At 33.1% G+C, this 24,110-nt stretch overlaps 8 protein-coding genes across 10 annotated transcripts; 4 read left to right on the forward strand and 4 right to left on the reverse strand.

Moving 5' to 3' along the window:
* The first annotated feature begins 30 nt into the window (after positions 1-30).
* LOC135839539 (uncharacterized) lies at positions 31-1,050 on the forward strand. Its single transcript, XM_065355617.1, has 3 exons — positions 31-384; positions 459-687; positions 759-1,050. The coding sequence occupies exons 1-3, from the start codon at positions 253-255 to the stop codon at positions 974-976; spliced, it is 579 nt and encodes a 192-aa protein (XP_065211689.1). The 5' UTR covers positions 31-252; the 3' UTR covers positions 977-1,050.
* Positions 1,040-2,097, reverse strand: RpL35A (ribosomal protein L35A). The gene is made up of 4 exons (XM_065355618.1): positions 1,940-2,097; positions 1,461-1,745; positions 1,230-1,388; positions 1,040-1,151 (listed from the first exon to the last, which is right to left on the reverse strand). Exons 2-4 carry the CDS (start codon positions 1,731-1,733, stop codon positions 1,128-1,130), a joined length of 456 nt encoding a protein of 151 aa, XP_065211690.1. The 5' UTR covers positions 1,734-1,745; positions 1,940-2,097; the 3' UTR covers positions 1,040-1,127.
* A 77-nt stretch (positions 2,098-2,174) lies between these two features.
* Hs6st (heparan sulfate 6-O-sulfotransferase) lies at positions 2,175-5,007 on the forward strand. Its single transcript, XM_065355605.1, has 5 exons — positions 2,175-3,041; positions 3,115-3,330; positions 3,400-3,547; positions 3,620-3,801; positions 3,875-5,007. The coding sequence occupies exons 1-5, from the start codon at positions 2,479-2,481 to the stop codon at positions 4,014-4,016; spliced, it is 1,251 nt and encodes a 416-aa protein (XP_065211677.1). The 5' UTR covers positions 2,175-2,478; the 3' UTR covers positions 4,017-5,007.
* A 134-nt stretch (positions 5,008-5,141) lies between these two features.
* LOC135839534 (uncharacterized) lies at positions 5,142-7,628 on the reverse strand. Its single transcript, XM_065355609.1, has 3 exons — positions 7,472-7,628; positions 7,298-7,396; positions 5,142-6,622 (listed from the first exon to the last, which is right to left on the reverse strand). Exons 1-3 carry the CDS (start codon positions 7,503-7,505, stop codon positions 5,847-5,849), a joined length of 909 nt encoding a protein of 302 aa, XP_065211681.1. The 5' UTR covers positions 7,506-7,628; the 3' UTR covers positions 5,142-5,846.
* A 17-nt stretch (positions 7,629-7,645) lies between these two features.
* LOC135839530 (eukaryotic translation initiation factor 2-alpha kinase 3-like) lies at positions 7,646-10,818 on the forward strand. Its single transcript, XM_065355604.1, has 10 exons — positions 7,646-7,963; positions 8,052-8,195; positions 8,272-8,455; positions 8,523-8,681; positions 8,782-8,922; positions 8,993-9,233; positions 9,308-9,490; positions 9,577-9,789; positions 9,872-10,009; positions 10,091-10,818. Exons 1-10 carry the CDS (start codon positions 7,900-7,902, stop codon positions 10,367-10,369), a joined length of 1,746 nt encoding a protein of 581 aa, XP_065211676.1. The 5' UTR covers positions 7,646-7,899; the 3' UTR covers positions 10,370-10,818.
* A 43-nt stretch (positions 10,819-10,861) lies between these two features.
* Positions 10,862-13,466, reverse strand: LOC135839535 (uncharacterized). 3 transcript variants are annotated; one of them, XM_065355612.1, is made up of 8 exons: positions 13,164-13,466; positions 12,181-12,988; positions 11,945-12,114; positions 11,773-11,871; positions 11,573-11,698; positions 11,380-11,497; positions 11,191-11,309; positions 10,862-11,110 (listed from the first exon to the last, which is right to left on the reverse strand). In XM_065355612.1, exons 2-8 carry the CDS (start codon positions 12,316-12,318, stop codon positions 11,089-11,091), a joined length of 792 nt encoding a protein of 263 aa, XP_065211684.1. In that variant the 5' UTR covers positions 12,319-12,988; positions 13,164-13,466; the 3' UTR covers positions 10,862-11,088. The 3 variants fall into 3 exon arrangements, with proteins under 3 accessions (XP_065211684.1, XP_065211683.1, XP_065211682.1); XM_065355611.1 differs by having other exon boundaries at positions 12,181-12,428; positions 12,527-13,466; XM_065355610.1 differs by having other exon boundaries at positions 12,181-13,466.
* Positions 13,467-13,484: 18 nt separating this feature from the next.
* LOC135839541 (large ribosomal subunit protein eL34-like) lies at positions 13,485-14,605 on the forward strand. The gene is made up of 4 exons (XM_065355619.1): positions 13,485-13,498; positions 13,912-14,082; positions 14,188-14,385; positions 14,469-14,605. Exons 2-4 carry the CDS (start codon positions 14,018-14,020, stop codon positions 14,581-14,583), a joined length of 378 nt encoding a protein of 125 aa, XP_065211691.1. The 5' UTR covers positions 13,485-13,498; positions 13,912-14,017; the 3' UTR covers positions 14,584-14,605.
* A 214-nt stretch (positions 14,606-14,819) lies between these two features.
* On the reverse strand, positions 14,820-16,550 carry LOC135839533 (glutaredoxin-3-like). Its single transcript, XM_065355608.1, has 7 exons — positions 16,362-16,550; positions 16,175-16,277; positions 15,942-16,103; positions 15,668-15,874; positions 15,479-15,597; positions 15,291-15,401; positions 14,820-15,212 (listed from the first exon to the last, which is right to left on the reverse strand). The coding sequence occupies exons 1-7, from the start codon at positions 16,406-16,408 to the stop codon at positions 15,035-15,037; spliced, it is 927 nt and encodes a 308-aa protein (XP_065211680.1). The 5' UTR covers positions 16,409-16,550; the 3' UTR covers positions 14,820-15,034.
* Positions 16,551-24,110: the final 7,560 nt, after the last annotated feature.

The following is a 24,110-nucleotide window of genomic DNA, read 5'->3' on the forward strand; positions in this document are numbered from 1 at the left end:
GAGTTATTTCGATACTCGCCGATTCCAATACTTCCGCCTCTTTGTGAACAAAAGAAATGAGCGACTCGTTTCCTACCTATCTGATACTCACTTTATCTGACACCCAAATAAAAATTCCACAATGAAACTATTGACATCTTTTTTTTTTATCGAGACTCGATAACGAAATGTTTCGGAAGTAGACGCATCGTGTGATAACCAGTTCAAAGAACTTTATTGTAACAGTGTCTCTTGCAGTAAAATGACTATAAAATGTGTTCCAATATGTTACTTTTGATAGCTTCGCTTAGCTGGGTTTTCATTGGAGTCGTAAGATGTCAAGATTTCGCCGGAATGAAGCCCTGCCCAGCGATCAAATTTAATTTTTCGCATTCTGTCGACGAGGTATGTTTTTTTTCTCTCAAAATTACAGAGCATTATTTTAGTCCAAGATGATCGAATGAAATTTCTGCGCACAGCTTCTAGGTCATTGGCATATTACTTTACTAATTATGGAAAAAGCATCTGAACAATTCGAAGACCGTCCTTTATGTATACAGGGCAAACTAGTTAAAACGAATAGCACGGAATTAATCCAGCTTTGGAAGTTGAAATTGCCCGAATTACTACACCAAGATGAAACTGAGATAGATTTTCCAACGACAATAGTACAGCCTGGTATTTGGATAGTTCGATCTCCTTTCGGAGGTAAGCTGAGATGCATAAATAACACAATTTTTTGAGAACTGACAGTGAGATATTTTTGAAATTTGTTTTAGTTGAAATGACCGGTACTATTTTAGATACAGATGGAAAATCGTATTTGCTAATCATGTATTGCGGTCGTACACCGGATCTGTCCGCCCATTTCATGACTTTAATGATGTCAAGAGAGAATGTCGTAACACCGAGACAGAGATTGCAATATTTGTCTGTTTTGATCAAGAATGGTTTTGATCCTTTCCAGGACAGAATAGTTAGTTGGAGCGATTGTTAGATATCAATACTTTATACCAATATCAATCATTAATATTACCTGTACTTTCAATAATTAAACCGCTTATCATGTCATTTGTTTTTATTCCAAAGATAAAAGAATTATATGATAAAAAAAGAAAACCAAGTCACTTAAACATCGCATACATTATTTATATTCTAGAGGGAAACAGCATCTGAAAAAGAAAACAAAATGATGTTTAGTAATCACACTTTAACACGATCGAATGGAATCCGATTATACAATCACTTACAATTCTTATTCTATGTCCCATAGCTTTAGCGGGTAGATTACTTTTGAATTTAGCTCTTACTGCTCCGGTACATCCATGGGGCCGAGTGACTTTTCCCCAGATAGCGCGTACTTTCGATTTCTTTTTAGATAATCCGGGTGCAGGCCTCTTCCTTTTACCCTTGAAGAATACGTAGATCGTTAATTGAAAAGTTCTCGAAGAAACTGAACAGAAAAACGATGAGAAACTTACTCTGTATACGTAGGCACACTTCTTTCCAACGTAGAACAAACTGTCGGATTTGGAAAGACATCCATCGATTTTCAATAAGGCGGTGTTTTCATGCTGGTTTCTTAAACCTCTTCTAAAACCGGTAAAAACAGCTTTAGCGTACAGTCTACCGTAGGTCTTCTTCGGCCTTTTCTTCAACTTGACGACTTTCTTGGCATCGGGCGATTTTTTTTTATCGGAATCGGCGACCGCTTTTGGTTTTTTTTCCTTCTTGGTTTTCGTTTCTTCTGGCATGATAAAGGATTTCTGAAATGCAAGCACACGATTTTAATAACGAAATCGTAACACGAAATCACTCACCGAAAGATGAGTGATAGTGGAGAGCGAAACACTATGAAATTATCGTGTTTAATGTACGCGAATGGTTCGAAGGAACACCGGAAACTATCGATACACAAAGGGTACTTATAAATACGATAATTAAAATGAAATTTACTTACTTTTTAACAGGTTTAATGAATTTTAGAAATGAAAATTTCTAAAAAGATAAATCCTTTTCCTCGCTTCCACACGTTTTTAAAATTTTCCCATCGTCACATTCTCCGATGACTTGTCTGTTGACTTGCGAGTTGGGAAATTCAATTTTTCAAAATTGTTTCGCAGCGTTCCTACAGATTTTTTTTGTAACTATCAGTTTCGAACTTTCAAACACAAGGCCGTTCGGCTTTATTACGTTATCATTGAAAAATGAAAACAATCGTTTGAATCGTTGATAAAATGAACAAAAAATTGAGAAAATTCAATTAATTAATGAGCATAAAAGCTATTTAACGAGATTTTCACCCAGTTAGAATGTGTAAATAACAACGTATAGTGTCTGCCGCGTAATCCAACTCTACATCAAACCATTTTCCATGTGACTGTAAAGTTGCCAAGTATGGATTTCGGATGATGGGCGCAGAAGGCGAAATAAAGAACTGATCCTCTTTGTCGCCAAGTCCACCGCCAATGGTAAATTGAAAATGAATTTCTATTGAGAATGGAGCAGAAAATAAGATTCCGAAAATTCATCTTAATATGCTTATTTCTCGCTATCTTTGGGATCATCTCTTTCGGATATTTTTGTCCCGAAAATACCTGCGCATCGTTTAGCGAAAAACCAAGGTTTTCTGCTCTGTCTTCCTCAAATTACGACGATGCGGATAAGCGAAATCATCTTCGTACCAATCTAATCCCCGGTGATGACGTCAAATCAAATTCTGTATCTTTTAAAGCTTCGAGTTTAAGTTTCGACGATATTTTAAACGATAATTCTCGTTTCGACATCAATAGTCATGATGTGATTGTGTTCCTGCATATACAGAAAACCGGAGGCACCTCCTTCGGTAGACACTTAGTGCAAGATTTAGACTTACAAAGACCCTGTAACTGCCAGAGAAAACATAAGCGCTGTTATTGTTTCCGTCCGACTAAAAATGAAAATTGGCTGTTCAGCCGTTACTCCACCGGATGGAAGTGTGGCTTACACGCTGATTGGACTGAATTAACTAATTGTGTCGATTCTGAATTGGATAAAAATGAAGGAGAGTCGAAAAAACGAAGGTTCGTTTTGTCGAGTATAAAAATACATCAATATCCTTTGTGATATAATCGTTAATTAATCCCTTAATTTCAGGTATTTCTACATTACCTTAATCAGAGAACCAATAAGAAGGTTTTTATCTGAGTTCAAACATGTTCAACGAGGAGCTACGTGGAAAAATTCCAGACATTGGTGTGGCGGAAGAAATGCAACCGCTGAGGAGTTACCAAAATGTTACGCTAATGATACTTGGATTAATGTTACGCTCGACGAGTTCCTCGCTTGCAAACATAATTTAGCATTTAATAGGTATTTGAAATACAAATTAAATTACTATTTAGTTTCATTTTGAAACTGATCGATATTTTTATATTGCAGACAAACCAGAATGATGAGTGATTTATCATTAGTGGGGTGTTATAATAGATCTGCGATGGTGGATAAGGAAAGAAACAGAATAATGCTGCAAAGTGCTAAACATAATTTAGCTGTGATGGCCTTTTTTTCTCTTACAGAGTATCAAAAGGTTAGTATTTCCTTTTTAAAATTTTTTCTAATGGTAATAAAATGTTCTCATTTCTATTTTTCAATTTCGCAGGAAGGACAATACTTGTTCGAAGAAATATTCAATTTCAGATTCGCTGTGCCATTTACTCAATACAATGCTACACGATCCAGTGGCTATATTTCTAAACTAAACGCCGATCAAATACGTAAAATACGCGAAGCTAATCAACTCGATCTCGAATTGTATAAATTCGCGAAGCAGTTAATGTTTCAGTAAGTTTTTAGTTGGAGTTTTTCAATTATTCTTCTGTGAAGATGATTAATTTAGTCTTACTTTTTCGTTTAGACGTTTCAATAAATTACGTTCGAAAGATGCCAACTTCGCAGAACGTTGGAAACATCTAGGTGAATTGCAAGTTCAATCGGCGTTCAATTGGGACGATGAAATCGAGCCTGATCTCGTTAGTGAACTTACGAACAATACTTAATTGTTTTAAAATTGTAGCCGTTTTTTAAGGCATGGTCTCATATTCGTATTTATGTTATTTTTAAGCAGCTATACTTCAGTGACTAAAGGCAGCTGATATTACTACTTACTATGTTTATTTTCATGTACATTATTATTATTCGTCGTTAAATATTTCGAAAAGGTGAAGCGGATATCTTCGAAGGTATTCTTAGTTGTGCCTTTTTGTTTTCTAGTTTCCCTATTGTTCTCATTTATTTTTCAATCATTTTGAGATATTTTTCAAAATACTCATCTAGACTCTCGAATATGGCAGTTTTTCGATTTACTTACGTATTTTTTGTGCGTCATTATACTTATTTTGTAGCCTTCGAAAATTTTGATTCTGCTTCCATTTTTATGTAATTTTGATGAAATGTTTACGAAGTGCTTCGAGTTATTTCCGAGAAAGTCTGAATAATTTTTTAACTAGTCTAGTCTTTTGTTCTAAGGCATCTACTTTTTATATTGTACTTGTTTGTTTGTGTTTTCTTTTTTCAATAATAGTTCGTGTTTGATGATTTTCATTTGTAGTTTTTCAAGTAAAATCTGAAACAAGTCAATTAATGGCAGGGTGATTTTTAACAATTTTTCGCGTAAAGGGAAAATGATCTGATAATTTTTTTGCGCTGTAGAATCGATGAAAACTTCTTGTCATCGTGTTTCCTACTATATTTCATTCATTGAACATTTCTATGAAGTTATTCGGTTTGAATGTCATTTTAATGCTACCTACCTTATTACCTAGTACAAGTTGTTTGCGTAGATGAATTTCATTGTTTTTATAAATTGTAATGTAATCATTTTAAAGTAAAATTGTATTTTGAATCAACATCAATAACTCACCTTGTGTAGTCTTACGCTCTTATACATATTTATTTATAATCGTGTTTGTACGATTCATCTTTTCATATTCGAACTTTTTTTTAAAAAAAAATCTCTATTAATAATCCAAATATACTTATTTAGACGAATATTGTATAGTATTCTGTTTTGTATGAGTACATCGTACTTTTTCACTTTACTTGTAAGATTTTTCCATTAGATACAGGAACGTTTTGTTTGAAGGGTTCCACTTTGGTGAGATAAAAATTTAAAGTGAGCTATAGGTAGGTACATAGGTATATTTTGGCTGTTGGAATCATTGTTAATTGTTATTGTACGTTTATAACTTATCATCAATATGATCAAATTACAACTAAAGATCAGCTGCAAGTTGTTCTTCTAAGTACAGCACGTGTAGGTGGAGATGGAGTTCGGTTCTGATACGCGACCATCACTTCTGTCCCTTCCCACGTTACTTATCATCTTCAATTGTCACTCTGAACACATCCATACTGACGGATTGGAGAGTGCAGACGGTTTGTTGTACTGCATCAGTTTGATAGTAACCCGTTTAAATTCTTCTCTAGAAAACATCTTGAGACCTCGTTTGCAACACTCAATAGGTATTTATTAGGATCTTCGGATGGTTTACAAGATATAAAACCACCAAAAATGAACCATGGGTAGAAAAGCTTATTAGTAGGTTGCAGAGAGTGAGAAATGATTCTCTTAATGCTGACACCCATTGTAAACTCTTTCTCACAGGATCCACATAGGACATCTAGCATCAAATCTTGATCTTCAGGAGTGAAGATTGAGTTCACCCATAAAGACCGTGGGGCGATGTCCACTTGAAAGCAATTTTTCTTCATGTGTAAACTTCGCAAGAATGAAACACATATAGATGGGTTTACGAAAGTCTGCTCGCAGTACTCAAATTGAGCAATTTTCCGGCATTCATCATACGAAGTTTGAAGTTTCCACGTTTCTATAACTTCATCGACCGCGTCTCTTCGGAGTATGAAAAGTACTTTCCCAAGTCATTCGCCTCCTTGTGAACATTGTAAATAGTAGCTTGTCCAGCAAACTCGTAAGCGAAGTATGGAGACACGCCAAAACATATCAACATTACATCTGTACTTCCTGTATGAACTGCGCTCTTCAGAAATTCGGTAAATTGTTTACATACAATAGCTGCTTCAGCACCTAGTTGAGCGATTGTATTGTACACTGTATCGCAAGAATCTAGTATAAGGTAGGTTTTCTTCTTCTCTCCAACCATACGTAGGTATTGAACAAATTGCATCATCGAAATATACACGTCTTCAGGAGGATTCATCAGCATAGCTGCATCTTGAACAACGTCAGCAGAAAAATACTTTTTGAAACTTGTCAACATTATTTCTACTAGAGACTTCTCAAATGAAACTCGATCGGTGCCTCGAATGCCTTCAAAGTTGATGTATGCCACGCTACCAGATTTATAAAATTCATCGTAATCAGATTTACACTCTTTTGCAAACTCGCAGGTTTGAAAAAACGTTGTCAGTTTATCCGAACATTCAATAGTCGACGACAAATATGACTCGAGCAGAAGTGCCATGGTTGTTTTTCCAGAACCTGGCGGATAAATTATTAGAATTATTCCTCCCGTTGATAATATAGTTTTAAATGCCATAGTATTGTCTTGAAAGTAGGCTTGCTGAACCATGTTTTCGATGTCGTAAGTCGATGCAACTGATGCAAGATCGACGGGTTCGTATGCTGAAACATCAAGATCACATTATAAAAAGGAGTTTTCATGACAACTCTGACATGGAATTCATTGGGGTGCCCATAGTTTACCGCTATCAAGAATGAGGATGCCTCGAGAACAAGAACTAAAGCCTCCATTCCATCCCTTTTCCTATAAACCCTCTGGCCTCTTAGAGGGATCGGTATCGAGCGTAGTAGGTATCAAATTATCAAGAAATTGAAGAGGAACATTTTTAGTCATATAAGTTTTTCTCATAAGTATATTTGCGGAGTTGATCGCAAAAAGTGTGAATCGGAACCGGTTTTAGCCTCTTAAAAAATTTAGCTCCAGGGTCTTCAGGGGTAGAACTAGAAGGGTCGATTTTTTTCTGGTAGTTCAGAGGGTCCATCTGAACACATTCCCAAAGAAAAAAAATATTTGCCTGCTCCAACACCAAGAAGTAGGTATGAATTCAAAATTTTCGAATTCATCTTGTTTGATGAAAAAGTTGATTTTCTGGCCAAACGGTACATCATATACGAAGAAAATGAGCATGATTTCATGATCAAAATTGTAGAAAATAAAATTTCTTTTCAAGATTAGGAGGCTTAGTTCTCGAGGGTTCGAGGCAAAACATGTTTTTATTAGCGGTAAACTGACTTCTGGGCACCGCTGTACTTTACTCATTTTGAGATTTTGCATACTTTCATTGCTCAGTTCTATAATCTTTTCGGCACGATTATCCAATATTTTGACAGTAAAATTAGTCTGAATGCGGGAAGTATTCGAAGTGCAAGACGTATCTATACGATCACAATAAATTTTCATTAGTTCAATAATTATTCCTATGAATAGGTATACCTATTTGTGAAATTTACCTAAACGCATTCGCTTGTGATCTGGCGGTGCCATGTTGACGTGAATTTATAGATGTCGAACAATTTACTTAGCCTTTCAAAGTTCCAAGTTTTGACTTGTTTAGTTGTTTTGACTCAACTTTCTGCTTTCATTGCAAAGTTCAAAGTTGAAACGTTGAAAGTTTGACTAAATTTTTTTTCAGCTGTTTCCTTTCCTATCCTATGAGCTTTGAATCAAATTTTACTTGCCAGTATCAATTTGATGATGTCAGTTCCGAACTTTTGAACGCACTCCAGTTATCACTCTAGTCTAGTTTGTTATCATCATTCGTTCTAGTTGATAAAATTTTAATTTCAAATTGGCGTTTGAAAATTTCGATTTTCGTTGCTAATTTCTACGTCTCAATTTCATCGGATTGGAAATATTATTCCATGATCGTGAATTTAAAATGACCGAAAACGATGACAGCGATTTCTTGTATCGTCTGGGTACCATAACCACATTCGATGAAGGTAAGGAATAAGCTAGAAATTTTGATAACGATTTCGTCATGGCCAAAATTTCGAATAAATGTACATTTCGAAATGGTTTTCGTTACAGCCAGCTCAGAAGGTAGTGTAGCTGTCGAGGAAGAAGAAGACGGAGGATTATTCTCACCGTCGAGTATTTTAATCGAGTCACTCATCGAACAGATTTGCTCGTTTCTTGAAAAAGATACAGAAAGTCGGAAAAATTTATACTTTAGTGAGTATTTAGCTTTTTTTTCTCCTCGAAAGATTACAAATAACAATATCTTGAAACGTATTTCATCGCTTTGCAGGTATATGTCAAAAATTGAACGAATTGAACCTTATTGATAAGTCGTATATGATAGAAGATTTCAATTATATTCGAAACTATTACCGTAAAGAATTATATCGTTTGGTTACCGTTGTAAAATCTGTACCACCAGTACAAGTTGTTCAAAATGTTCACGTTGCTTCTCCTACCGTCGCAGTTCCGAAGTAAGTTTATTTCTTGACGAATCGAACCCATAATGAAATACAGTTTCTAATGAAGACTGTTTAACAGTAATCGTAATCAAGAATTTGGTCATTTATTCGAATGGTCTCGTTATTCCAACGAATTCATCGAATTGGAGTTCATCGCTAGAGGTGGATTTGGTGAAGTAGTCAAAGCCAAGAATAAATTGGATGCCAGCGTATACGCCATTAAAAAAATATGTCTAAAGTAAGCTTTTATTCTAAACTTGTACGATAAGAATTTCATGTAATGTATGTGGTTTGTAGTTTGTGGTTAATAATGTATTGTTTTAATGACGTGTTCGCAGATACTGTAGCGTTAATGGATTTATTAGAGGTTTATCCGAGGTTCAGATGTTGGCCAAGTTAAACCATCCTAATATAGTATCGTATAAAGCTGCGTGGCTGGAACCACTAATCACTGTGAGAAGTCTTTCCAAAGAGTCGAGGTTTGCATTTTATATTTTCGCTCAAAATTAACTCTCCGTGGTTCGATTTAATTCGGTATTATTTCCATAGAGCTCTGTGTGACGCACCAACTGCAGAGTCCGGAGAGAACGATTCCAGCGATATTGTATTTTTACACTCGACGCAAAGTAAAAGTAAAACAGCTCCACCGAGTACTAGCCAAAGTGCTTGTTCCAGCAATGATGTTCCTACCAAAGCGGTCGTTGGCAGTAAATTTTTCAACGAGCATATGAACAACGAATTACTCTATTTAAAAAATGAAAAAAATCATTACGAGCATAACTGTGGACAGGTAGTTTATCGTAGTTGATTTTTATATTTTTTATTCGTTGAATGGACGTGTAATTTTCGTATTTTTTCGTTTAGGAATGGGCAGTATTGTTTATACAAATGCAGCTCTGTAATCAAACCTTGAAGCAATGGCTTGATACGAGAAACACGACTGCAAATTCTTCGGTAAATGTGCCTCAAAGTATGTATATATTTACCCAAGTCATCAAAGGAATTGAATTCATACATTCGAAAGGAATCGTCCATCATGATGTAAAAGTACGTTAACGTCATCGTGAATTGCGATGTTTTGGTATTGCTTCGTATATGGCATTATTAACCTTGACCGATTTTATCAATTTCAGCCGAATAATATATTCATAAGTAAAGACGAAAAAGAAATACAAATCGGAGATTTCGGATTATCTTGTTGTTTACTTCATGACGCTTGCCCTGAACGACCCCACGTTAACACGTTCTTTCGTAACTGCCCAGTTAGCGTAATTCACCAACCAGGAGCAATAGGTACCAAATTATACGCTGCTCCTGAACAGCTCGAAGGTGTTTGTAATCCAAAAGTAAGCAAGTTCTCAGTGATTTTCGTTTATACGATGATTCCGCTCTGTTTAGCTGGTGCAATTAATAGGGTTTTCTTTGCAGAATGATTTGTACAGTTTGGGAATTATATTATTCGAATTGATGTACGTTTTTCATACCGATATGGAAAGGATACAAGAAATCAACGAACTGAGAAAAGGAAACTTACCTAAAGACTTCGTCGAAAACTTTCCTCATATAGTAAGCACAAATTTCTTCTTCAACTTCCCTATCTTCATATTAATTAGCACCGTATTATGTATTGAATTTTTCAATTCTCAGGCTCAACTGATCCAAAGTTTAGTCAACCAAAACGCCAATACTCGACCTACCGCCGCCGACCTACTCAACCAAGTATTAGAAATGAGTGATAGTAAAGATACCAACGATGAAAAGGATCAAACCATCAAACGTCTTCAACAAGAGTTGAGTTTTAAAGATGAATTAATCGCCGTTCTCGCCGAGAAATTATCAACACTCGAGATGCTCTCGAAAAATAGTCAAGTAGTTCCTAACAAGGACGAAAGTTCTACTGAGAGTGGCATTGGCAAGTCTTCGTGAATTTTACCGGTTAAATGTTCACCATTTTGAGTCACATGTTATAGTATTTTTTTTACAATGTGAATTGTTTTTTTTGTGATATTAATGTTAGGCATATATAATTTTATGAATCAAACAGTTCTGAGTTTTTTTTTTGTTGCGAGGAGAAAAATTAGTGATATGAAAATTTTCTGGTTTAAAAATTGAATGTAAAATGATAATTTATTCGTTCACATTCCTGCTACCTACTGTTATTGATGAAATATAATTGCGAATTTTCACTCCGATATTTCTTGCCGAATTATTGAATGATTGTGCTTACTCGACACCTGTACTTGACTAGTATTTTATTTTATACGTTTAGTATCCTATACTTTGTCTACGAAAACTGCTGGAATTTCATACTCGTAATTTAAGACCAATTCGTTATTTTGTGTCAAGATTCCAATACATTTTCTTTAAATGCTTAATTTCAATTTCGCGATTTGATTTTTTACAAATAATTTTCCCGAGTACAAAAAATAACGACTTTTAATTGCGAAAAAGTAAAGAAAATCAATTTTACAAACGATTTTTCAATATATAAAAAACTGAAACACGAATCTTAATCATTACAACAAAGAAATAAGTAATTACAAACAATTTTTCCGAGTACAAAAAATAAAAATAGGAATCATAAAGATCAAGTGATTCTGAACGAGCAGAATTTTGAGTTGAAGTTTAATCTAATTCAGCCTTCATCAGTTATGTTTAGGTACCGTTCTGCAAAATGAAAATCATCGAATTTGAAAGTATAGGATTACATGAAATGAAACGAAATTTTATATATAAAAAGTACTTACAACGCTGTCCTCAATTTCTCCCTTTCTTTCGGCGTCAACATACCAAATGTATGCAATTCTCTCGATATACTTTTAATAGCATGTTCTTTCATGCTTTGCCATGTGCGTTTGGGGTTCACCTAGAGAAGTAATGAAATTATTAGTGAAGAGAAAATAAAATTGAAAGAAAAATAGAGTGACTCTACTTACATTTAATCGTTCGAGCTCTTGCCACATCTCACGACCTTTAACCTTATCGTATAATTTCCTTTCAATGATGTATTTGACAATATTTTCTTTCTCTTTTCTCGAATAAGGATCTCTAGTCCTAGAAGTGAATTGGAATTATCAGTAAGATTGATCCATACAAGTACATAAAAAGAGTGATTTAAAACGCACGTACTTTTTACTAGCATCAGTAGGTTTTCGTGAAGGAATAGGTTTTGTGTTCATGAAAGAATCATTACTATCAGTGTCTGAATCAATTTCTACACCATCATCATCATCGTCGTCACGTCTTGACGCCTTTCTGCAGAACAAAAAGTCATTAGAACGATACTTCTGAAATTATTTTAAAAAGTTGTATAATAATCGTGACTTTACACAAGATATTTCGCAGGTATCGTGCCCCAAGTGTACATTCTATCGCTTATAACTTTCATATAATCGAAATTATGTTTATAGTTGTTAGAAATATCCCAACTAGAACGAGAAAGGAAATATTATCGTATTGAATGAGGTACAATTTAAAATACATACGTATTTAGGAACCTACCAGAAGCCAAACACATCTAAAAGCCTCTTTTTCTCGAAACACGCGCTGATATAACCGATTTGAAATCTGTCCACTTTAGGATGTTTCCAACCCATGTTAGCTAAATCTGTTAATACCAAAGTGTACGGTCCTATATCATCCACACTGGTGGATACGCAACCCAAACGACTCTGCAATGTAGAAAGAACATCACTTTGTGTTGTAAATATTGAACGGAAAATGATAGATTATTTTACCTCTACTTTTCTCTTCAATCGGTCTCTCTCGTTTGAATCTTCCATTAATAATACAAAATGAATCGAGTGACCGTTCTCATTGATGAAGAGTAAACCATCATCGCCCAATTTGTCCTCTTCTTTGGAAGTACCAGCCATATTGCTTCCGGTATTCGAGAATTAATAAAAATGCATCAATTCGAACTATTAATTGTATTTTTCGATCACTCGTTTAACGAAAGTTTTCTTCCAAATTTCCGAATTTTCAACTTTACCGCGATTATCAAAACAAAATGAAGAGCTCATTGCAAAAGTAGCCCTTGTCACATGAACCTATGCAATCTCTAAAGCTCTCCCTTGAGCGTACCCAGTATCATGAATGTAAACTCTATAAAGCAATTCCTCTCAGAGCTACTCAGGGTAGACCAACTTGACGGTCATTTCATCATTACAACATGATCTCCGCAGTTGGCATTAGGTGCAATCGAGTGAAAAGGGTCTAAAAGTTCATGTGACAAGGGCTACTTTTGCAATGAGCTCCTCAAATTTTAATTTGATAAGAATGATAAAAAAATTTTTCTGCATTTTGATTTGTTGATTGGCAGATTGAGTAATGTACAATATTGACCAATCAAATGCTTTAATATTATCATTGCGGTCTGTGATTGGTCCATTTCGTTTGTTTGCAAAAAAGTAGATCTTGAAAGCCAATGACGTGTTCGTGTCGCATGCTGGATGCAGAGACATGAATGAAATCTATTCGGACTTCCACGTTCCCCAGAGGGCGATACCGTCGCGCATTCTGATTGGCTGTTGATATTTCTGTGCTCTTGTTGTTTACATTTCAAAACGGGACTTTTTATCACAAACTTCGGCGATTTCATTCTCGTATTAATTTTCAACGATATTTCATTAATTTCGTACATTTCGTGGTGTTTTTTTTAGTGTTTTTGATTAATATATGACTTCTAGTATCGTTATATGTTGTGAATAATGAATATTACCTCGAGTTACAGTGTTTTAGTGAGCTTAGAAGGATGAAACAAAGTTGCACGATTAAATGAATTTAAAGTTCTTTGCAAGTGTTATTTTAATTCACCACAACATTTACTCGATAGCACGATCGCAAAGCAATTCTCTATACGTAAATTTAGTTTTATTCAATGTGAAATAATGGAAATATAACATCGAATTTGAAATCGCCGAAGTTTGTGATAAAAAGTCCCGTTTTGAGAAGATTGAGAAGTAAACAAGGAAGGCACAGAATATCACTAGCCAATCACGTACCGCGACGGTATCGCCCTCTGGGGAACGTGGAAGTCCGAATTCCATTCCATCTCAATGCGCTAGTGATGTTGATATTTAGAAAAATTTTATATCGATATATCACGATATTTTTCCAACAGATATCGATATATCGATATCTTCAATATTGCCTTGAAAGTACCTATTTTTCCCATTTGTATACTCAGTCATTTAAGTTTAATTGCGAATTAACAACTGCAAAAAATTTGGTACGACAAAAAGTTTTTTTATAGATTTTTAAAAAAGTGAGAAAATTTTTTTTTGAAAAAATTTTAAAAATTTCTTTCTAATTTCAATTTTTACTCATATTTTTGGCTGTTTTCGTGCATTTTTTCCTCAATTTTTGACGATACGATATATCGTCGATATTGATTTTTCATATCGATATGTCGATATTGGATCTCATATCGATATATCGTTTAAGATATCGATATATCAACACCACTACAATGCGCGAAAACCGCGAATATTTCGTCTAAAAATTAGTCAATTTCGGATTTACCTCCGATTATTTATTATTTTTAAGTAATTCTTAAATTTAAAAAACACCATCATGAGTCAAAGTGTAGTTTTACGTCGCCGTTTGGCCTACAATACCAAAAGCAACCGCAGACGAATGTAAGTAACCCTTATCACTTTTTCTGTATTTGATCAACTTTCGATTGAAAAATAGAAAAAACATCTTCAATCTCATGAATTTGTGTTTTTTTTGCTCGAATACAGGGTGCGAACTCCTGGAGGAAGGCTCGTGTATCAATATTTAAAGAAACCAAAACAGGTTCCAAAGTGTGGGCAATGTAAAATCAAATTACACGGTATTAAACCAGCTCGATCCGTTGAAAAATCTCGTATGTGCAAACGTGTAAAGACAGTAACCCGATCGTACGGAGGAGTTCTATGTCATCAATGTGTTCGTGAAAAGTAAGTTGTATTCTTTCTTGTAGATTGATGCGAAATTTCACTGTCGAAAGGTCAACTATGATACTCATTTTCCTTCCTTACAGAATTATTCGTTCGTTCCTGATCGAAGAGCAAAAAATCGTTTTGAAAGTGATGAAAGCTCAGAAGAAAGGTGGTAAAAAAACCCGTTACTGTATAACTTTGTTCGTAATTATTTAATAAATTTTGTTTTTTATACGTTTCAAGTTTTGATGTATTGTTGGGTATAACTTTCAAGTTGTAGGGGTTCGAAATGTTCACAGAAAGGTGTAAAAATTCTGCTAAGTGGTTTCAATTCAAGCTCTGATCGTTTTGGAATGTACTAATTAATTTTCAGCTTCATACTGATTGTCAAAATGCAATAGGGAGAAAAACTGCAGCATTAATGCTCATATTTCAAAGAATGAAACATTACAGCCATAAATATGATGTATTTTTATTTTAAAAAAGAAACATTTCTTTTTACTGAGGTATTATCGCAAACTCAGCATTTATTCTCATCCACAAAATTACTATTTTCATCGAACACAAACATGGCTAAAAAATTAAATACAATTCGCTAATGTTCGATATCAATAAAGCTCCGCTTCTTATTTTCGAAAAAAGTACAACTTCATCACAACATGGGAACTCAGGCATCTAAAGCTTTCAATAACTGGCCGGTCGATTTCAATTGTTTTATTATATCAACTCCTCCGATGAATTCGCCATTCACGTAGATTTGAGGATAGGTTGGCCATTCGGTGAATTCTTTTAAACCTTGACGAACATCTTCATCGCTCAATATATCGAATGTATCGTAATCCACACTAATTTAAAACACGAACAGAAATTACCATCGATGTACATACATACAAATTTCATCTAGAAGTGAGATAAACACGTACTTAGTTTCTTTTAAAAGTTCCCTCAATTCTTTACTGAATTTACATCTGGGGGTTTCTTTTTCTCCTTTTATGAACGCCATTCTTTTGGATTTATTTATCAGGCTTATCAATCTGTAAATTACGCAATATTACGTATCAGTAAACACGTACAACGTCGTATTTGAAATAAACGTATGTAATATTCGTACCTCGATACTAAACTCGTGCTCAAACCTTTCTGCGCTGCTTCGTATCTAGCTTCGAGTTCTCCCTTGTACATATTCTTTACTTTATCCAAATTACCAACGAATTCTCCTTTGATATAAAGCTGTTTAAAAAAATCAAATTCAAAACACGATCTTGAAACATCAAAACACACCGAATGAACTTTTCTTTACTTGAGGAAAAGGTCCAGAAACGGTTAGTAAATTCTGTTTAACACTTTCATCCGATTTGACGTCGAAAGTTTTGTACTGTATTTTAGCATTGTTTAAAATCGTAGATAATTCTTCGCTCGCTGGATCACCTCCTTCGACACAAATTACAACTAGATCGGATGAAATTACTAACGGTTGTTCGGGGTGCTTCTGCGCATCTTTTTTAACCTGAAGAAAATACAAACAGGTCAGATTTTTCATAAAACATATTCGACGACCGATGCTCGCAACTTACAAATTGCTGTAGTTTTTCATTCAGAGCAGCAGGATCAGCTCCTGTCAACTGATCAAATTGGCTACCGTTTTTGAAGAATATTATCGTGGGTACAGCGGTGACGTTGAATTTTAGAGATATCTCTGGGTAATCTTCGGCAGCACATTTTTTGAAAGTTACGTACTGAAATTTAAGTAATACGAATAGAGAATATAAAAATGTACGAAGGAAGAAATTTCCAATGAAAAACTCACGTTATATTCCGGTAGACCAGATAGAGCTTCTAATACTTTATCGATATTCTTGCATTCGTCAGACCAATCGACGTAGAAGAAAAGAACGACTACTTTATCTTTCCTGCGTCATAGATAAAATTATTAATCGATAAATCTTCAATTTATATGATTATTTTTAGGTTTATAGAATTTCTCTTGTACTTACTGAGGTTCGTGAATCTCGTTCAAATTTGTAACATTTATCAGGACCATGGTAGAAAATTTAGTTATAGAGTATGAAAGGTATAGCTTGGAAGCGTATTAATTAGTTTTTACTCAATTTATATAACGTTTAATCAAATTTGAATCGATCAAACACAAATTTTTCCGGCGCACTCAAAAGTTTTTGAAAGAAAAAAAATCAAAAGAAAACATTGAAAATTTTATGGACTTTTTAGAAAATCTCGAAAATTGTTTTCGATTTTCAGTGCTGCCATTTTGAAAAAGCTTGAGAACCATACCAATGCATGTGAGAATAGTGGCCTATTCACCTTTTTGAAGGCAAAGGCATAATTTAGTCAAATATAAACAAAATTTTAAGAAATAATATTAAATTGATCTGATGACGATGCAGAATCCTTTCAGTGTTAAAGGATAGAGAAGCCCTCACAATACGAATTCTGCCTTTGATATTCTTGCGAAAACCGAGGGTTATAAACACCAAAGTTGTTTCGATCTTCTTCTTCTTCATATTTTTTTCAAAATTTTTTCTACGGAATTGAGGAAATAAATTTTCGTACGTTCCTTTATCATTCTGTTTGAACTTTTAAAGATATTTACGAATGTTTCCGAGCTTTAAGATTCGTTTATTGCTGTTTATCTTCATCATTTTGTGAAAGGAAATGCTTGCATTGGAACAATAATTTAAAAATCACACACAATAAAAACGTGTTTTTGATTTATGAATGTTGAGGTGATACCTAGATCTTTTTTCTTACATACTAGGTATATAATATTTACTCTACTTATTTGGATATTGACGAAGATGATTATTAAAAGCAGTTTTAGACTCAAACACTTGTGTACAGTGTAAACTAAAGGAAGTTTCGCAACCTGTAATTTATTTTGTATCCAATAATTGTCGAAATAGGTACTTACTTAATTGATGAGCAGCAAGCTGCAGAAAAAATTCACGAAGATGACCATCTTGTTCATATTTTAATACCTATGTAAGTACTTAGATATTTAAATGTGGAAGAGCACTATTTCTTTTCCTTTCAAACGCACATTCACAAACGTTATTCGTTGTTAGATGAATTCAATTCAAATATCCATTCTGGAGTTGACCTGTATTATTTTAATAATCCATTTCAACATCATTATTACCATGAACAAAAATAAACGATTCTTGTTCGAGCCATTTATCGAAACACTGATCTCAAATTGGACCCTATTTCATCATCATCTCTCTCTCTCTCTCTTTAAAATGCTCTCAACAATAACCTCAACTTATGACGTTTATTTGATGCGAATAATTTTCATTTCATTGTTTCTGTTTTTCCATTATTTTAAAAAGATTTTAATACCTATTTTTCATATAAAAATTTGTAACAAAAAAAAGAAGTTTACATTTCTCATCGAATTCAACGTTCTATATAAACGCGGAAAACATCAAGTTCGTATTTTCTTTTAGGGTAAAAAATAAAAGAAAAAAAATTAACTTTTTTCATCTTATTTTCCTCCATTAAATATTTTTTCCACTTAATCACATTTAAGAGTTTTTCCATTATCAAATCCTTGGGATTTGTTTTTACTTTTTTCTTTCCTATGACGCTTAAGGGGAACTTCCATTTTATTATTCCGTTTCTTCATCTTACTTTATTTAAACCTATCTATAGGCTTTTTTTTTTATTAGTTCTATATATCTGTATATATGCGCGGGAGCTTCTCTGTGCGCGTGTGTTAAAGCAAGAAAAATACCAGTTTTTGTACGTCTTGTTTTAAACAATAAGACTTTAACTTCCATTTTTGTCTCGAAATCTTCTTTTTCACGCTTTGCGAATATAAAACAGGGTGAAAAATATAAAAAGCTTATTCCAATCCCTTTCTTGCTAAAACAGTTTTAACACTTAAAAAATTCCGCTGAAATGTACTCCTTTTACAACACTTAGAAAAAACTTATTTTTACTTTTCCGCGGAGTATAATATTAAAAAATAAAAAGTAAAAAGTATACTTTCTTCGGTTGGATTATGAGAAGTTAATACTTTTATGCTTATTTAAATCGAATGAATTTCTTATAAATTAACCATATTGATGAAACGAAGACGAATAAAAAGAAACATCGTACCTACATGTGTTCGCTCGTATACTTTGTTGTATAATTTTGTTCAGTTCGCATTATTAAGTGTGTGTGTTTTTTTTATTCGCAAACTCGAATCGTTTTTGAACCAAGTTTAATTCAATTTATACAACTTGTTCGAAGTATATAGGTACATTAAATGTGTAACAATAGAAAGTTATATGTATGAAAGTATTATGCAGCAACAATACTTGTAAGATTATACATATAGGGAAAAAAAGAATTAAGTAACAGAACGGACTATACCTATATAAGTGTTCGAATAATACTACAGCAAGTTGTATTTGTAAGATCGCGATAAGGTAGAAACACTTAAGAGCTAAACAGCTTTATAAAACGTTTCAAGGGATACCTACATGAAAAAATGACAAAAAAAGTACCGAAGTTAAAACCCCAGAACGAACAAATCGTTGCAATTTCAAGGTAAGTTGATTTCTCTTCTGAGAGCCAACTAAAATTATACGGTTCATTTAGATTGCGAATGCTTACCATGACTAAAAAAATACCCGTTTGGAATAGGTAGGTACCTTCGTTAATAATATGGGTAGAAAGGATAAATAAATGATTCACTGGGAGGTAGGCAATTAGCGGTAAATTTTTAATTGGGCTTAATTTTGGAATAATGGCTGAAAGTTGAAAAGGATGTTGAATAAAGTTCGAACGGGTGATTAATACGAATAAGGTGGATGGATCGAATTTTGTGAATCATCCTTCGAGTTTGAATTAAAATCAAAATATCAAAAATATATATATATATTTTTTTGTAGAAAATTATGTATGTATTTTTATTTATTTAAAAATTTTATCTTCTTGTCAAACACTACCTATCACTAAACTTTCTGAATAATGTTTTTTTTTTTTTTTTTTTTTTTTTTTTGGTGTGTTGTGTTATGTTATTCACTTTATTATACGCTCTAATAAGTATATAAATAAATTCGTACTCGTACGTGGTGTAAGGATTAGCATCGGTCGCATATTCTCCAAATTCGTCAGATCGAATCGAGTCAATTACCATAAATCACGCTCACAACATTGTTCTTCTCGCAAGCTCTCGGCCATCTCCGCGAAAAGTAATCTAGCGTTTGAAAAATGATAAACTTCTCACCCCTGAAATTGAAGTGAAATTAACTCAATTAAAAATGACGATTTCGTTCATAGCTTATTATCCATATAGATGTCGGGATTTAGTACAGTAGGTACTCGTATATGTATGGTACGGAGAGTGAGAGAAATAGAAGAACTCCAAGTCGAAGGCGACACACACAAAATGGCGGAAATAAATAACACTTCAAGTGTGAAAATGCGACCAACGAGGGATATCAGAAAAAAGTTCATTTTCCAGCCGAGTGGGAACAGCTGAAGCGTGGTCACTTTAGCAGGCGTACCGAGGAAAAATTCGGATTCTGTTTCTCGCAGTAGTCTATCTATGATAATTCCTACACAATGGGGGATCCGAGTTTAAGGATATCGTACCAATTACATTATAATAGCGTGCCAAATAAAATCGTTAATGTAACCCTATTTATGCCCTTTATACATTTCACTCCGTGATTTAACCGCGTTTATAACTTTACGTGTATGATAAAGCGGACAATTTTCATTTCGCTGAGTAAGCGTTTTTTTTCTCCTCGCAATGGTTGGATTATTTTTTAACGTTGTCGGGTTCTTTTTGTACGAGGTGAGAATTTCTTGAAGTTGAGCAGGACTTTGAAGTGAGGTTGAATGATGATCTGTCGATGTGATCGGGGTGATCGATTGTTGGGTAATGAAAAAGAGTAAAATTTTGGATGATGAGACAAAATCAGAGATGGAGTTTCTTTGTTTTTTACTTTAGAAAAGAATAATGGCACATTAATTAGAATAAATTCTAAAGAATTAATTACCTATAAAACATCAAAACTTAAATTTGAATAGATAAAACTGAGAATAAAGTTGACTTCCGAATAGAATCTTCGTGGTGATTCAAAACGACTTGCTCAATATGACTTGGTTTCAAACTTTTTTTCCATCATCATCACCCAAGTAAGTATTTCAAATGATTTTTTTTCGGTAGGTAAATTTTGATTCATTTTTTATATATTTTATTTCAAATTTTACAAATAGGTATGTACTTTATTTACGGTAATTCCATAAAAATTTCAGAAATTTTGGAAAATTACATTACAGGTAATACCTAATACTTCTTTAGAAATTATAATAATTCGCAAAAAATTACGGTAATTTACCAAAAACTACGGTAAATTACCAAAAAATACGGTATTTTACCAAAATTACGGTAATTTATTAAAAAGTAGTAAAATTATTGTAGTTTACTAAAACAATTACGGTCATTTACTGAAAATTACAATAATGCAAAAACTACGGTAATTTACTAAAAAATATGGAAATTTACTAAAAATTTCGGTAATTTACTATAAATTACGGTAATTTACTATAAATTACGGTAATTTACCATAAATTACGGTAATTTACCATAAATTACGGTAATTTACCATAAATTACGGTAATTTACCATAAATTACGGTAATTTACCATAAATTACGGTAATTTACCATAAATTACGGTAATTTACCATAAATTACGGTAATTTACCATAAATTACGGTAATTTACCATAAATTACGGTAATTTACCATAAATTACGGTAATTTACCATAAATTACGGTAATTTACCATAAATTACGGTAATTTACCATAAATTACGGTAATTTACCATAAATTACGGTAATTTACCATAAATTACGGTAATTTACCATAAATTACGGTAATTTACCATAAATTACGGTAATTTACCATAAATTACGGTAATTTACCATAAATTACGGTAATTTACCATAAATTACGGTAATTTACTATAAATTACGGTAATTTACTAAAAATTACGCGAATTCACTAGAAATTACGGTAATTTTCCAAATATTACAGTAATTGTCAGAAAGTTCAAGAAATTTTACAGGTAGGTAATTCACCAAAGATTACCTACTGTAATTTCAAATTTCCCCGAAATTTAAAACAATTCTACAGGTATTTCATCAAAAAATACCATAATTTACCAAAAAATGCAGTAATTTACGTAACATTGTGGCAATTTATCAGAAAACTGACCAAAAAGTACGGTAATTCCTCCAAAATTTTGAAAAATGTCACAGGTACATGATTCAACAAAAATTAAAGTGATTTACCAAAAGTTACAGTATTTAATTTTCCACACATTACGACAACTTACCAAAAAATTATGGTAATTCACTCAAAAATGTGAAATTTTTTCGGTAATTTACCAAAAATTTCACAGATGTATCATCAGAAATTACATACTAACTACTAAGAGGTTATTTACTAAGAGCTGCCGGTAATTTACCAAAAATTACAGGTAATGAGCCCGAAATTATCAGTAAGTATGTAATTCAATTCACCAAAAATCATTTCAGCTATTTACGAGAAATTATTGAAAATTTACAAAAAACTAGAATAGAATATGCTATTCATTTACTAGAAATTACCAGTAATTTACCCAAAATTACCAGTCGTTTACCAAAAATAACCAATAATTTACCAAAAACTACTAGTAATTTACCAAAAATTACCAGTAATTTACCAAAAATTACCAGTGATTTACCAAAAATTACCACAATTTACCAAAAATTACAACTAATTAGTAATTTACCACCAAAAGTACAAATAATTTATCAAAAGTTACCAATCGTTTACCAAAAATTACCAGTTATTTAGGTACCAAAAATTACCAGTTATTTACCAAAAACTACCACTAATTTACCAAAAATTACCACAATTTACCAAAAATTACCAGCAATTTACCAAAAATTACCACTAATTTACCAAACGTTACAAGTAATTTACCAGAAATCATCAGAATTGATATCATATTGATTGATTGGGATTTGGGTTTCATTTTTTGGTGATTTTTTTCCGCCCAGTAATTTGGAATTTCATTTTTTTAAATTCAGCTTAAAATTTTTTGTGGTGGTTTAGAATGAATTTTTCAATTTTTTTGGTGGCGATTTCAAATTGATTTTTTAGTGTTGAATTCAATGATTGTTTTTCAGTGATAACAAGTGAATTTTTTGAGTGACTTTGGAATGATTTCAAGTGAATTACTTATTTATGGTGATAAAAATTTAATTAGGAACTTTTTTTGATTACTTATTTCAAATGATTTTTTTTTTTTTTTTAGTAATTTTGACAGTAAATTTTATTTTTGTATACCTTAGTGATTTAGAATTTCATTTTTCAATAGGTATTCAGCTTAGAATTTGTTGTGCCGATTTCAAATTAATTTTTTAGTGTTGAATTCTGATTACATTTTTTCAAATGATGACAAATTAATTTTTTGGGAAGGATTTCAAGTTAATTTTTTGTGGTAGTTTGAAATAAATTTTTCAACGTTTTTTTGTGGCGATTTCAAACCGATTTCGAGTTAGTTATTTGAGCACCATTTGCCTTCCAAAAACTCGAGATTTTTTACTCTTTTTTTTTAGACGATTAAAATAATTGTTTAATCGCGACCGATAAGTGTCGCTAATAAGTCGCCGTCGAGCATAATGCAGAAAAAGGGGAAAATTTACACTAAACGCAACAGAATTAAAAGACTCTACTCGTGAATTGTTGTAAGTTTGTAAGCTGCGAGTAATTTAAAGTAGTGTAGCGTTCGAAGAAGGGTTAATTTGTCTTAAAGCTAATTACATTAACAAGGGAGAAAATTCCTATAGTGGCAGACAGGTAGAGAGGATAAACATTTTGTTAAATCGGTGTAAAGATTAACTGGCAATCTCTTTTCTTCTATTACCTTAACTTATTTTGTTCATTTTGGAAAGTTAAAGGCTTCTTACTGAATACTTTATCTTGTTCCGAATTTATCCAGCCGTTTCGAAGTTAACAACTTTGTACTCTTGGTTTAAAGCTTAGAAAAGCTTCTTTCGCGGCTTCTTCCGACGAGTACATAGCAGCCACGAATTTATAGTAAAAATAACGATTAAAAGTTTATTTCTACCCCTTTGGAACATTATTGTGCCACTATACATATATAAGAAAGTAATACACAGGTTTCTGTACTTAATAGGTGTGTTGTCACTTTCGCGATGTATCGTTAGGTACGAGTACATATTATAGCAGCCTTTGGCTTACCTGGTACTTGCATAATCGAATCGAAATCGAAACAAAATAAATCATCACCTCTCCGGATAGATACAACCTATACTACTTATAAGAATACTGTATCATTGCAGGCCTAGATATGCCTATATATGTGAAAAGGCTGCAAAGCGTTAAAAACAGGATAAAAGCTACACACAGCGATAGAAAGTTCTAATTGTTTGAAATTCCCCTTTGTTGTTTTCTTCTAATCGGGTTTGTTTAGCTTTCAATTGTATTCCCATTCAGTTAAAGCTTAGATCAGTTTTTTAAACCTCGGATAAAGGATGACCGACAAGTGGGAACTAAAAAGGATGAAAATGATAGAACTAGCTGAACCGCTATTCCCTATACAATACGCCTTTCAATCCGATCCTTTTAATTTTCATCTAAATTCAAGTCATCGTTGGTTGCCTTGTTTTCCCGCAAACTTGAACGAGTTCGATTTTTTTTCTCTCCTTTGGGGTT

This window comes from Planococcus citri, chromosome 3 (assembly GCF_950023065.1).
Source record: "Planococcus citri chromosome 3, ihPlaCitr1.1, whole genome shotgun sequence".
In the NCBI taxonomy this organism is placed as follows: Eukaryota; Metazoa; Arthropoda; class Insecta; order Hemiptera; family Pseudococcidae; genus Planococcus; species Planococcus citri.